At 41.7% G+C, this 14,253-nt stretch overlaps 1 protein-coding gene across 3 annotated transcripts in view; it reads left to right on the top strand.

The window, feature by feature from the left end:
- Positions 1–8: 8 nt before the first annotated feature.
- PRMT2 (protein arginine methyltransferase 2) overlaps positions 9–14,253 on the top strand; it is a 25,765-nt gene continuing 11,520 nt past the window's right edge. The window contains exons 1-5 of one of the 3 annotated variants that reach the window (XM_008573960.1): positions 9–28; positions 1,096–1,194; positions 7,693–7,797; positions 8,474–8,656; positions 13,175–13,336. In XM_008573960.1, coding sequence (XP_008572182.1) covers positions 1,156–1,194; positions 7,693–7,797; positions 8,474–8,656; positions 13,175–13,336 — 489 coding nt within the window. In that variant the 5' untranslated portion in view covers positions 9–28; positions 1,096–1,155. Of the gene's footprint in view, positions 29–1,095; positions 1,195–7,692; positions 7,798–7,873; positions 7,980–8,473; positions 8,657–13,174; positions 13,337–14,253 lie in introns of those variants that run through there. The other 2 variants (XM_008573961.1, XM_008573962.1) reach the window with 2 other exon arrangements.

A 14,253-nucleotide genomic window follows, 5' to 3' on the forward strand; every position in this document is an offset into this window, starting at 1 on the left:
TGGCCCTCGGCGGAGACTCGCGGCTGAGGTAGGTTTCCTGCTGGGCAGCGCAGGAGGCCGGGCCGCACGTGAGGCAGGGCATGCCCTGTGAGGCGCCCTCGCTGTGCGTGTGCATCGGTGACGGCCGAGGCCTCCTCCCCCTTCCGGGACCTCCGAGCGGCCTCACGGTCTCCGATCCGCGCTGTGGAGACTGAGTGCGGCTCGGCGCGCGCCCCGCCCTTTTCCCCGAGCTCCCCAACACGCCCTCCTGGGCACGCCCATCTTCTCATCTCGAGATCCATCCTCAGCCACGCCCCTTCGACCTCCCCCTGCTCCTTCCACCCTCGCACCCCGCCCCTTCCCCGGGCCACGCCCTCCAGTGCCGCACCCACTTCTCAGCGCACGTTCATCCAGCCACGCCTCTTTCCTCCCAGCCACGCCCCCGTGCCACGCCTCTCCTGTGCCACGCCCCTTCGCCGGGCCAGCCCTCACCCGAGTTCGCGTCTCACTCTTTTCCCTCCCGCCCCTTAGGTGGGCCCCGAGCTGCGTCTGTTCCGGCCCAAGGTTTTCCAGGGAAAATATAATGTGTGTAAACCAGTATTTGTAACTACAAATATCACAAAAATGAGTATCAGGTCATGATTTAGAAGTGAAGCACGCATTTTAAACAAAAAATTGTGTAACGGAAAAAAACATTCATCCCACAGCGTAGTCACTGGAAAAATAAGAATGGGGAAGGAGAAGGAAAAGATTCTGAAAGATGCAGACCTTGCTTTTAATTGGAGTTAAAGCTATCAGAGTTCCAAGGAAAGCACTGACATTGATTTATTGTTTTAAATCAACACAGTGATCTAACCGAAACTAAACAGGCTTTGGTAGATGAATAAGAATTGCATAGTTTAAAAAACACTGTTTGAAGTTTATGATTTTTAAATGCTTTCAATTGTTTCTGTAAAGAATCGTGATGATAAATTCCATTTTTATACCATTCTTCACACATCTACATTTTACTTCTACTTGGTAGAGGACCTTTCTCATGGAACTTAAACATTAAGTGAACTTAATTATCAAGCGATGTAACAAACACTTTGTGTTTCTCCCTCTTTTTTAAAGTAGAAATGGAGGGGAATATGAAATGATAAAAGCAGCAGTTATGAGGCAGAGCCTAAGAGAACTATGGCAACATCAGGCGACTGTCCCAGAAGTGAATCACAGGTAATTTCCACTCTCGTATGTAAGAACCTGCTTTTAATGAACGTGAGCATTGCAGAGAGTGAAGCCCCAACTCACAGATGGGATGGAGCTTTGCTTGTACCTCTGGAGGTGGCCGCCAACAGTAGGATGCTCAGGTTTAAAGAATGGTGGACCAGAGGAAATGCAGTGTTCATAAAACAATATTCTGAATTGGGCATTGTAAATACTTTTAAGGAAATACTTAGGATGCCTTAGAACATCAAAGTAATCCAGGGTTCCAGTTTTGGTACCTGAACTGGTGAATCAAGCATATTTTCTTAGCTGTTTAATAAAGTCCCAGGCATAATAGCAGCAGAATGTTAAAGGCAGGTTTGACATATTAGAAAAGATTTGTGTATTCATGCTGTTCTGCGTGGAATACACATATGGTTTCATTCAAGTTAGCAGTAAAAAAAAGTCATGTGAAAGACTGAGGGATGTTGATTATGTAAAAGTAATAATCAATACTTTAATAATAAATTTTTAAAAGGAAAACATTCTTATGTCTGTGATATCAATTTTAACATTTTCTTTTTTTTCCCTTTCCTTCTAATGGTCTACTTTAGTTTGGGTTTTTATGTATAGGAATTTATAGTTAGCTTATTTTATTAATCTGGTTCTTAAAATTAATTATGAAATGTTTTAATTCCGTGGACATCTTATTTTTCTTTTGACAAATTTAAAAAATATTACATTTACAGAATAATATTGGAAACATCAAATACATATTATGCAGAGCTGAAAACTTGTTAACACTTTGTCATAATTGCTTCAGAATATATATAAAAAACACCACCACAATAGATAGTTTGTTCCCCAACTGCAGTCCTATTCCTCTTCCTCTCACTCAAGAACTAGTGTGTCTTATGAATTTGATGTATCTTTGTCATAATTGCTTCAGAATATATATAAAAAACACCACCACAATAGATAGTTTGTTCCCCGACTGCAGTCCTATTCCTCTTCCTCTCACTCAAGAACTAGTGTGTCTTATGAATTTGATGTATGCATTTCTGCACCTGCACCATTCTTTATACCTTTATACTTTATGTAGACATCCTTGAACAATGTATGGTATTGTGTGTGCTTTTTAGAATTTACTCAAGTGGTGTCGTACTCTGTCATCTGTAGCTTGCCTTTTTCACTTAATGTTACTTTGGGGGATTTGTCCTTGTTTATGTGTGTGTAGCACTAGTTTAGTCCTACTTACTATAGGATACTCCTGTAGCCCATTCCTTCTGTGAACATATCTCTTTCATAGATATGTAGGTAGATATGTTGTAGTCTTACTACTATACAGTAGGCATATACCCCATTTTATTTATTCCCTTTTGTTGGACACTTAAATTGTTTCCAGTTTTTCTCTATGTCAAACAGTACTGCAGTGAACATCCTTCCCCAAGCCTCCATGCTCTAGGGTATAGTCTCAGTAATGGCACTGCAGGGTGAAAGGGATCGCATAGTTTCAGTTTTACAAGATAATGATCAGTTGTTCTCCCAAATGACTGTACCTGCTGGTTCACAGTTCTGCCAGTAGCCAATGATAGTGCTCGCTAATGCTTGAGAGCATCAGACTTTGTAATTGTGGTCAGTCTGATGGGCTAGATATGGTATCTTGTTATTTTAATTTTCCTGATTACTTATGAATTATGGTAATATTTCAGTAATACTTGTGTTCATCCTGTTAATAGCACCTTCCATTACAGAGGATATGCCTGATACTGGCAATTTATGTTTTATTGCTTTTTTTTCCTTCATCAGTCTTTTTATGGTTTTATTGATTTTATCTTTTCAAAGAACCAGTTTTGTCTTGTTGATTTTCTTTATTCATTCTATTCTATTTGAGTTTAATTTTCTCTTTTTTTATAGCCTCTTGAGATGGAAGCTTAGATCATTGATTTTAAATCTTTCTTCTCTAATATGTCTTTAAAGCTATAAATTTTCCTCTAATCACTGCTTTAGCTGCACCTCACACATTTTAATGCATTGTATTTTCATTGTTCAGTTGAAAAATTTTTTAATATATCACCATGGAAATTAGAACTTTGGGCTATTTGGAAGTGTGTTCTTAATTTCAAAACATTGGAGAAATTTTACTTATCTTTTTAAAATTTAATTTTGGCTTGATTACATTTGGTTAGAGAAAATAACACATACTGTAAAATTTTAATTCTTTGAAATTTATTTGGGTCTCTTTTATGGCCTGATCATAGGAACATTCGTATGGTGTATGTTCCATGTGTTCTTGCAAAAACTAAGTATTCTGCAGTTATTGGGTGTAGTGTTCTATAAATGTTGTTAAGGTCAAATGGGTTATTAGTATTCATATCTCTGAATTTTTGTCTATTTGTTTTGTCAATTACTGAGAGATATGTTTAAAACATTTCCTGTTCATCCTGTTAATAACACCTATGAATTTGGGTTTGTCTGTTTTTCCGGTTCTGTCACTGGCTTTATATAATTTGAATCCCTATTATTGGGTGCATATGTTTAGGATAGTTTTATTTTCTAGATTAATTGATCTTTTCATTTTTATGAAATCTCTTTATCTGTTCAATACTTCTTGCCTTGCACTTACTTTTTCTTGTAGTAATATAGCTGTACCAGCTTTCTTATGGTTAGTGCTAGCATGGTGTGTGTGTGTGTACGTGTGTGCGTGTGTGAGTGTATGTGTATATGTGTGTCTTTTCCCCTCAACTTATCTTAAGTCCCTGTTTTAAATGCTCTTGGGTCTTTTTTTTTTTTTTCCTGTTAGACAATTTCTGCCCTTCGATTGGAGTATTTAGTCCATTAACATTTAATGTAATGACTGATATTTTTCAGTCCAATGTCTTGCTTTTCGTTTTGTGTTTGTTACATTTCTTCTTTATAAATTTGTGCATTTCTGCCCTCTTTTGGATTGATAAAATATTGTCTATAATTCCATGTTATCTATTCTATTGGTATGTTAGCTGTACCTTTTTATATTTTTTTAGTGGTTTGCCAAGATACTGTGATATGCATTCTTAACCTGTTCCAGCTTTTTTTTTTTTTTTTTGAGCAGTTCACAATGTAAAAATCTCACAAGTTAGTTCCATTTACCAGCTCTCTTATTTTTGTGCTATTGTTGTAACGTATTTTAATTCCATGTGTTTTAAACCCTGCAATAAATTATTATTGTTGCTTTATACTATCAAAAGTCTTTATTTCCCACAGATTTACTTTTTCTGAGGTCTTTCCATTTTTCCTTCATTCTCTGTTCCCATGTAGGATCATTTCCCTTCAATCAACTACTTATTTTTGTATTAGTAGTATAGGTCTGCTGTGCCAAATTATGTCAACCTTGGTTTGAACAAAAATGTGTTTTGCCTATAGTTTTGGAGAATATTTTAGCCTGATACAGAATTTTAAGCTTGTGGGTTTTTTTCTTCCAACACTTTAAAGATATTACTTCATTGTTTTCTGGCATCCATTGTTTCTGGTGAGAAGTCAGCTGTATTTTACTGTTATTCTACTAAATGTAATGTATTTCCCCCCAACAGGCAACATTGAAGGTTTTCTCTTGCTGTCTTTTTTTTTTTTTTTTTGTAAAGCAGTGTTCTTTGTATTTATCCTACTTGGGGTTAGTTTAGCTTTTTGAACCTGAGAGTTGATGTATGTCCACCATTACCTCTTCAGTTATTTCTTCTGTCTCATCTTCTCTCTTTTTTGGGACTCCACTTATACGTAAGTTAAATTTGTTGTTGTCTCACATATCTCACACTCTATTCTCATTTTTTTTCCCATTCTTTTTCTGCCAACAGTAGATTTTTTTCTGTGTACTTTTTGTGCTTCAGTTTGGATAATTTCTATTGGTCTGACTTTGAATTTACTGATTCTAAACAAAATAACTTGAAAAACAGCATATTTGCAAAAACTGTTTGCCTAAGATCTCAAATAAGGTCTATATTATGAAAAGAGTTCTTCCAACCTGATAATCAGAAGACAAATAGCCAAATAGAATAATGGGCAAAATAAATAAATAGGCAGTTTACAGAAGAACAAATCCAAGCATCCAAAAAGCGTGCAAAATCATAATAGTCAGGGAATTGGTATTAAATAACTGTGAGCTACCACTTTACACCATCACCCTAGCAAAACGAAAAGCCAGTAATAATGCCTGTTGCAGCTGAGTATTCATGCATGGGGAACCCCATGCATTGCTAGTGCAGTATGAAGTGTTATACCCTTTATGGAAAGAATCTGACATATGTTTGAATAAAAAATATTCTTATTTTTCACCCTTGGCAATCTATCCTGTAGAAATAAAATGTCATCACATAAGGATATGTGTGCACAGAATTTTTGTTGCAGCATCATTTATGATGGTAGAATACTGGATATCAAGAGAAAACCTACCAGTAGATATGGCTGAAAAATCAAGCAGAATTTCTACTATGGAATACTGTATAGCCATTGAAAATAATGCAGTTCTAACAGTTGGGGTTTTTTGTTTTTTTTTTCAGAAGGTATTGTGTGGATAAGAAAAAAGTGCAAAAAAAGGGTTTATGATAGCCTTAATAAAAACAGAAAAACACAAAAAACCCAACCATGTATGAAGAAAGAAAAAAAATCTCCACATTGTGCGTGCCTCTGTGTGTGTATGTGTGTGTGTGAGAGAGAGAGAGAGAGAGAATGTAGGTACGTAGATGTTTATATATGACATAAGCATGGAAAAAGTACAGAAGGGTATACACCAGGAGGTTAATGTGGACTACCTAGGGAGGGTGGTGAGGGTGATGGTGTGGATTATCCAGGGCCAGGAGGTGGGCAAGCTGAAAGAAAACGATGCTGCTCTGAAACTGGTCACGTCGCTGTAACAGGCAGAAGTGCACAGGATGCACATAGGCATTTAGCAAAATAAAAGCTGTGGCCAATAAGTACTTGAAAAACATGTTTAACCACTCTAATAATCAAAGAAAGGCAAATGGAAGGAACGAAGAGGTAATTTTACCCATTAGGTTGGCAGAGATTAAAATGATCAATGTCTTTTGTTGGTGAGGATGTAGGAAAATTGGTAGTCCACTCTTACATGGCCAAGTGCTGCTCTCACCGAGGAGTCTAAGGAACAGCCTTTCTGGAGGGCATTTGGTATAAAATCAAAAGTCGTGAAAGTATGCACAGTCTTGGTCCATCAACTTCACATTCAGGAATTTATCCTAAGAAAATTATCAGGGACATACAGAATGATTTATGTTTAAGAAAGTTCATCTTAACACAATTCATAATAGTAAAAACTGAAAACAATCTAAATGTCAAAAGCTAGGAGATTGGATTAGTAAGTTATGATAATTTGTAGACTGGAATGCTATACAGGTATTAAAAATGTGGTGTTTAGAAGTATGTTTAATAATGAAAAACGTTCAGAATTTCAAAAGTGAAAATCAGGTCACACAGCAGTATTGTATGCTCCCAACAGATGCTCTGTATGTATGTGTTGTACATACGTATGCTTTTAAAAGTCTGAAAGGAAGTGCCAGCCCATGGCTCACTTGGGAGAGTGTGGTGCTGATAACACCAAGGCCGCGGGTTCGGATCCCTATATAGGGATGGCCGGTTAGCTCACTTGGGAGAGCGTGGTGCTGACAACACCAAGTCAAGGGTTAAGATCCCCTTACTGGTTATCTTAAAAGTCTGAAAGGATAAATACCAATGTGTTAACCATCATTATCTCTGTCAGTGAGTAAGGTTACAGGAGGTTTTAATTTTTTTTTCTGTGTACTTCTATGTTTTCACACATTTTAAAAGTGAACATGAATTTCTTTTATGTTCAGGAAAATTTGTTTTAAAATGTATTTATTGGGGCAGGGATGCTCCACTGAATGGGAATGTGTGGTTTGAGGTTCAGCCACCTCTAATGGATGTCTTCCAAGCAAGTTTATTCTGATATAAAGTGGAGATGGGCAGGGTGCCAGCAACTCCTTCAAGGTCCCAGAGCCACCATCTGGGTTCTGGGCAGCAACGGAGTCTGAGCCGAGGCTGCTCAGGCTCCACTGATGTAGTGGAGATTTAAGCCACGTCACCATCACCAGCCATAGGCCCTTGGCTGTGCCCTGTTGGAACTCTGGGCACCCAGCTCTGTCCTCAGGTCTGAAGAGGTCTCTGAGCCCAACACCTGCAAATAGTTTCTCCTGAGATCAATGATCACTTTCAGGAAGCATTGCTGGTGAAGGCTGGGGCTTTGTTACCATAGAGACGTTAAAGTGCCTCTCACTTGCTTCTTTCTTGACATTCTCCTTAGGATTCTCACAAACCATTTTGTATTAGAGATGTAAAGTAAAGGTGAATGAAGGGGATAGCCCTCAATCATGCTAGTAAAGATGACGCAAGTTGTTTGTGTAATAAATATTTGGTCACACGAATCTTCATTTGAAATCATCCTAATAAACTAGACAAAAAAAAAAAAAGGAAGGAAAAAAAGCTCCATAGTCTTTTCCTTCTGCTTTCCTTGGCTTCGAACAGGAAGAACAGCCTGTCGAGCGCAGTGAAGAAGAGCTCCTCCAGGAGGGAGCTCAGCCAGAGGAGTTCGTGGCCATAGCAGACTACTCTGCCACTGATGAGACCCAGGTAGCATCAAGCTGTCCATGCTTTGCGGATTTCAGCATGTTCAATGGCGAAATTAGGTGTGAGTCTTGCAGAAGTCATACCGAAGTTAAAAGTATTCAGATGTTTAGAGCCACACAAGACCTGCGTGCTACCTTCACCTCCCAGCCTAACAAATTCGTACCCCAAGCATGATGTGAATGAGGGTACGTGTTGAGGAGGGGGATTGTCAGCTGGGGAGGAAGCACCTGTTCCACTTCTGCCTGGAAATCTTGATTTAAAACCTACCCTGTTACTGAAAAGTAAGGCTATCAAGTAAAAATACCTGCTCGAATGTGGCTTTCTTTACTTTGTGACAGGAATTTCTCTGAGTAAGCCTCCAGTAACAATTGGGTATGGCATAGCTGTTATGGTAAAGAGGCTGTTGAGAAATTCTGTCTTAAGCCATTTGAAAACAGTTGTTCTTTCTTATTAAAAATACCAGTTAAGCTGTGCCCTTCTGTGTGGATGTTCCACAAAATGTCTGAATCCTGGCATCAATTTCATGAGTTGTCAGTTGCTGTGATTACCCCACTGACTCCTTTTTGAAATTGCTGTGGTTTGGTCACCAGTGATGGGGGATTTGTTACTGAGCCACAGTTGAAATACCAATGACTGTTTTTCCTATTGAATTTTAACTGTCATCTTTTTTTTTCCCCAGCTCAGTTTTTTGAGAGGAGAAAAAATTCTTATCCTGAGACAAACCACTGCCGATTGGTGGTGGGGTGAACGTGCGGGCTACTGTGGGTACATACCAGCGAACCACGTTGGCAAACACGTGGAGGAGTACGACCCTGAGGACACGTGGCAGGATGAGGAGTACTTTGGCAGCTACGGAACGCTGGTACTGCCTCCCGTTCCCTGTGCAGTCGGATGGGTGGCGGGTTCTTCTCTCTAGTTTCAGGTTCAGACTTTCAGAAATAATTCCTGGGCTGCTGCTACTCATTATTTAGAGCAGGGCTTGCAAGCCTTCTGTCCAGCTTAGCAGGCCACAGGGTCTCTGTTGCAGCATTGTAGCTTGCAAGTAGCTGTGAATGACACACAGAAGTGAGTGTGGTTGTGTTCCAGAAGAACTTTAATTACAGATACTGAAATTCAAATTTCATATAGTTTTCATGTGTCACAAAATATTTTTTTTTCTTTTGATTTTTAAAAACCATTTAAAAATGTGAAAGCCATTCTTAGTTGGGGGCCATACAAAGACAGGTGGTGAGCTGGCTGTGGCCCGTGAGCATAGTGTGCTGTGCCCTGGGTTAGAGCTGTTTGAGCAATGGGGTGATGAGCTTCTCTATTTAACAAAAGTAAATAAATTTTACTTTAAAATAAAAATAGAAAAAAATTCTATAAATCAATGAACAATAATACCTCTAAACATCCAGCTTATTAGTTTTTCTCCCCACTGTGGAGAAATGTCTGTAATCCTGTAGCCCAGGCAACAACCCTCGTTCACATTTTAAAGCTGCATAGAGGCAGTTACTTGCAGGACGAATATTAGGAAGATAATGTTGAGTGAAAGAAGGAAGATGTCAAAGAACATATAACATTTGATTTGGTTATATAAAGTTAAAAAGCAGCATTAAAAGTTATTGTTTGTGAATGTACACATAAGTGATGAGACTCTACCACTTATGTGTACATTCATAAATGATACTTTTAATAGGTAGGGAGATGGCTCACTTGAGAATTGGGGAAGGAAGTTACCTGTAAGAGGGTGAGTCTGTGATTGGCATGGCTGGGATGAGAAGGTGGGGTGCTGGCAGAGTTCTACTGTAGGTTACACACGTGTTTGCTATATATTTGATAAATTGTACAGATACTTTTTTTTTTTTGTCTTTTTGTCTTTTTCCATGTCCGGCAACGGATCGCAACCCTCAGTGTTGCCCCCGTACCGGGCCGGGGACCGGCAATGGGATCGCAACCCTCGGCGCTGCTCCCGCGCCTCGCTCAGCCAGTGAGCGGGAACCGGTCTGTATGTGGGATCCGAACCCTTGGGCGGGAGCGCCGCCGTGCTTCCCAAGCGGCGCACTATCCAGTGCGCCACCGGGCCGGCCCGTACAGATACTTTTTAATGCACTTTTTTTAAGTATGCCATATTACACAATTAAAAATGTTGAATTAAAAATCCCTGACGTATATACAGTCATGTGTTGCTTAATGGTGGGGACATGTTCTGATGTGTGTTGTAGTGTGGATGTCATAATGTGTGCTTGCACGAACCTAGATGGTGTGGCCTGCTACACACTAGGCTGCGTGGTACAGGCACCATAATCTTATGGGACCACTGTCACATATGGGTCCTTTGTTGATGGGAGCGTCACTATGCAGTGCATGACTGTGGATAGTTAGAGCTTTCAGTCCATTAAGGAAAGATATACAGTGGAAAGCCAGGGTCTGCCTCCTGCTCTGCAATTTGCCAACCCAAAGATAGCCACTTCCCACTGAGGTTTCTTTCAGTAGTAGTGTCTTTGCTGATACCACATCTGAGCTACACTTATTTTTGAAGTGTATATAATTTATAGAAAAGTAATCGTTCCGCACACACAGGTCTACACCTTGCTCTTTCCACATGGCTGTATTATTTTGAAGATCTCTGCATATTGACACCTGCAGTTCTTTATAATAGCTGCTGAGTATTATGTTGTTTCAGAAGAATTATATTGACATATAGTGATTATTTAGCAGTTTTTTGTCATGGCGAATAATGCTGTAATGGAATCCTACAAAAATCCTGTTAAACTTTTGCTAGACTTTCCTAGGATAAATTTCTGGGGGAGGGGTGTGTGTGTGTACTTTTTACTTTGGTAGATCTTGCCAATTTGCCCTCTAGAAAGATTTGCTAATTATGTACTGTCTTCGTCCATTTGTGCTGCTAAAAAAACCTGAGACTGGGTAAGTTATAAAGAATGGAAATTTATTTTTTACTGTCTGGAGGCTGGAAGTCCAAGATCAAGGCTCTAGCATTGGTGTCTGGTGAGGGCTGCTCTCTGCTTCTAGGATGGTGCCATGATGCTGTGTCCTCACATGGTGGAAGGGAAGAGCGAGCTCCCCTCCACCTCAAGCTCTTTCATAAGGGTGCTAATCCCATTCAGGGTGGCTCCACCCTCGTAACTGTGATGCTGTGTCCTCACATGGTGGAAGGGAAGAGCGAGCTCCCTTCCACCTCAAGCTCTTTCATAAGGGTGCTAATCCCATTCAGGGTGGCTCCACCCTCGTAACTTAATCACCTCCCAAAGGTCACACCTCCCAGTACCATGGTATCAGCAGTTAAGTTTCAACACAGGCATTTGGGGGGACATTGAGACCACAGCATACACCACTTTCTTTTGGAACTGTTATGATCTTATTTTAAACAATGAAATATCTAAATCCCCATCTGGAATTTATTTGTTGTAAAGAATAAGGTAAAATTCTGCCTTAATTTCCCCACACAAATATCCAGCTATCCCAGCTTAAATCCCCATCTGGAATTTATTGTAAAGAATAAGGTAAAATTCTGCCTTAATTTCCCCACACAAATATCCAGCTATCCCAGCATCAGTTATTGGACAACTCTTCTTTTCCCGCTGCTATGAAATGCCACATTTACTATACGTCTCATGGGTCTTTTTCTGGAATCTCTGTGCTGTTTCATTGATCTGTTGATCTTCTGCAGTTCACAACTCTTTTTATTATTGTAGCTTTGTAAGATCTGTGAGAGCAAAGTCTCTAGCAATTCTGTTTTTTAGCATTTTCCTGGCTAGCCTTGGGCGTTTATGGTTTTGAAACTAATTTTATTATTATTTTGTTATACTCCCCTCTCCAAGCCAAATTGGTTGACCTTTTAGTTGGTACTGCATGGAATGTTTACATTAATTTAGGGAGACGTGATATCTTCATAATAGGCTCTCACCCTCCCCATTACTAAAGCCTTGTTTTATGTATCCCAGAGTTTTAAGGTTTTATCTCACAAGATTGTGTATCTTCCTTGTTAAGTGACTAGATATTTTTTATTATTATTGTTGTAAGTGGTTGGGTGAAGTGTTCTATAAATACCAATTAGATTAAACTGGTTGATAGTGCTGCTTCGGTCTTCTGTGGCCTTACTGATTTTCTGTCTGCTTCTGTCAGTTTCTGAGAGGAGGGTGTTGAAATCTCTGACCGTAATGTGAGTATGTCTATTTCTTGCATTTCTATTGGTTTTGGCTCTTTGTAATTTGAAGCTGTTACTAGGTACAAGAATAGTCAGAATTATGATGTCCTCTTGATGAACTGATTCCTGTGTATTATGAACTGACCCTCTTTAGCTCTGGGAATGCTCTTTGATCTGAAATGTGCTTTGTCTGATGTTAATGCAGCCACTCCAGATTTCCTGCAGTTAATATAAGCGTGCTGTGCCTTCTCCATCCTTCTGCTTCTGACCTAGTTCTGTCTTCGTATTGAAAGTGGATTGCTGTAGGCAGGATGGTGGTAATTCTATGTCCACAGACAGCCTCCTTCTGTCTGTCCCTCTGTTTTTCATTCTGTGGTGTCTTGTGAGGAGCCATGTTGGGTCGGGAAGGCTCCATCCAGACCCCCTGTGTGTGCCCCAGGGTCTGGGCGGCCGTCCTGGACTGTGCTCCACCTGCCGCTTGTCTTTCTCAGTGATGCTGTTTGTCGTCTGGGGAGCGGGTGCAGCTGTGCCGGCAGCTGGGGCTCTGACCACTGTCTGTGGCTTTGTTGGCCACCCTGAATGAGCCCTTCCTGTCTTGGTGGGGATTGGCTGATCCTCATGTGGAGTCCTAGGTTTTGAGGTGTTTTCCTCCCTCAAGACATGGCTGGGGGCTTCATGCTCAGCCCTGAGGGTCTGTGGGGCTGTCACCTTCTCCCTGAACTACAGCTTCTGCACTCCCCAAGCAAACAAGGGGAAAACTTACGTGTGGAAAGGACTCTTGGGCCCCATCTGAAGAGGACTTTTGGCACCCCTGCCTGCCTCCCCTGTGTGTCTCCTCATGGTGTGTCCAACGTCCTCTGCTGATGGACACCAGGCCCAGCTGTGTCTGGTCGGGGCATGGTGAGTCCTGCTGTCCCAGGCATGGGTAGTCAGCGGGCAGGGTCTGTGCCTCTACCCAGGTGGCCCATACCTGCTGCTCTGCCCACCTGGCTCTTGGAGAAGTGCAGGGAGAAGCTGCAGGTTATGCTGTTCTGAGCTGGAAGGATTCCAGAAACTTCCATTTCATCCCACTGTCCACTTTCATTTTAACTGTTGACATATTTTGGTCTTGTTTGTTGCTCCTATCTTTAGGTGTGGGATGGGGGCGTTTGTTGGCTGTAGTCCTCCATCTCAGACCAGAGCTTGCACAGCTCCAGATCCCAGGCAGTGATTCTTAATGTGTGTTTCCTCTAGAAACTTCACTTGGAGATGTTGGCAGACCAGCCACGAACAACTAAGTACCACAACGTTATCCTGCAGAATAAAGATTCCTTGAAGGATAAAGTCATCCTGGACGTTGGCTGTGGAACCGGGATCATCAGTCTCTTCTGCGCACATTATGCACAGCCCAAAGCGGTGAGTGGGAAGTGCGAGCGGGTGAGTGGGCGACTTCTGTGCTGAGGCTGATGGCAGTCAGAGGTGGCCTCTGCGGGTTCTGGCTTGTAGCCGTCATGCTGGCAGGGACTCACTGACGGACGGTCTGTGAATTGTCCCTCCGCTCAACCGTTGGTCCTGGTGAATGTCTGGTGTTAGTGAAACAGGCAGCCTGTACAAGCCGCAGGCAGAGCCGTGAAGAGGCTGTGACACGGGCTCGATGCTTCACAAGCGGTGTGGAGTGGAACAGGACGGAGCAGAAAATATCTGAGTGAGGTGCTTGTGGCGGGAGATGTTTTGTGGGACATTTACTGTGGTTAAATAAAGAAGCAGGAGCATTCATGTGTCTGTGTGGCCGCGTGTGGATGACCTGCCAGGCTGCTTGCTCCATGGCACACTCCTTCCTCTCGCCTACATGGCACATCTGGATGAAACCCTGGCTTCCAGGTGGAAAGTGCAGTGCTATGGCCGCCTGAGTGCTGGGGTACCTTCCTCCTGACCCTCCTCTGAGAACCCAGATTTGAAGTTGTCACATAGGCCACAGACGCACTTATGTCCAGCTGTCTACTCGGGTGCTGAGAGCCTGCTGTGCGGGTTGTGGCTTGTGTTTGCTGTGTGTTTGGAAGCCGGGCCTGGGCAGCGCGAGGCTCTATCCACCTGCAGCCCTGTGTCTGCATTTTGTGCAGGAGGTGGAGGGATGTGGTAGGAGGTGGTAGGATTGGGGACAGCTCCTTTCCCAGCACTGTCTAAGGGTGCAGAGCAGTGCTGCACTTCCTGCCGTGTCCAGAATCCTGCTTCCTTCTGCCATTGACTGTTTTTTCTGATTTCTTGTTCTGGTGAGGAACAGAGTGGATGATATAGGCTGCTGCATAGGGTTGGGACATGCACTGATGAGGCTC

The sequence above is a fragment of the Galeopterus variegatus genome, unplaced genomic scaffold, assembly GCF_000696425.1.
Source record: "Galeopterus variegatus unplaced genomic scaffold, G_variegatus-3.0.2 Scaffold974, whole genome shotgun sequence".
NCBI lineage: Eukaryota > Metazoa > Chordata > Mammalia > Dermoptera > Cynocephalidae > Galeopterus > Galeopterus variegatus.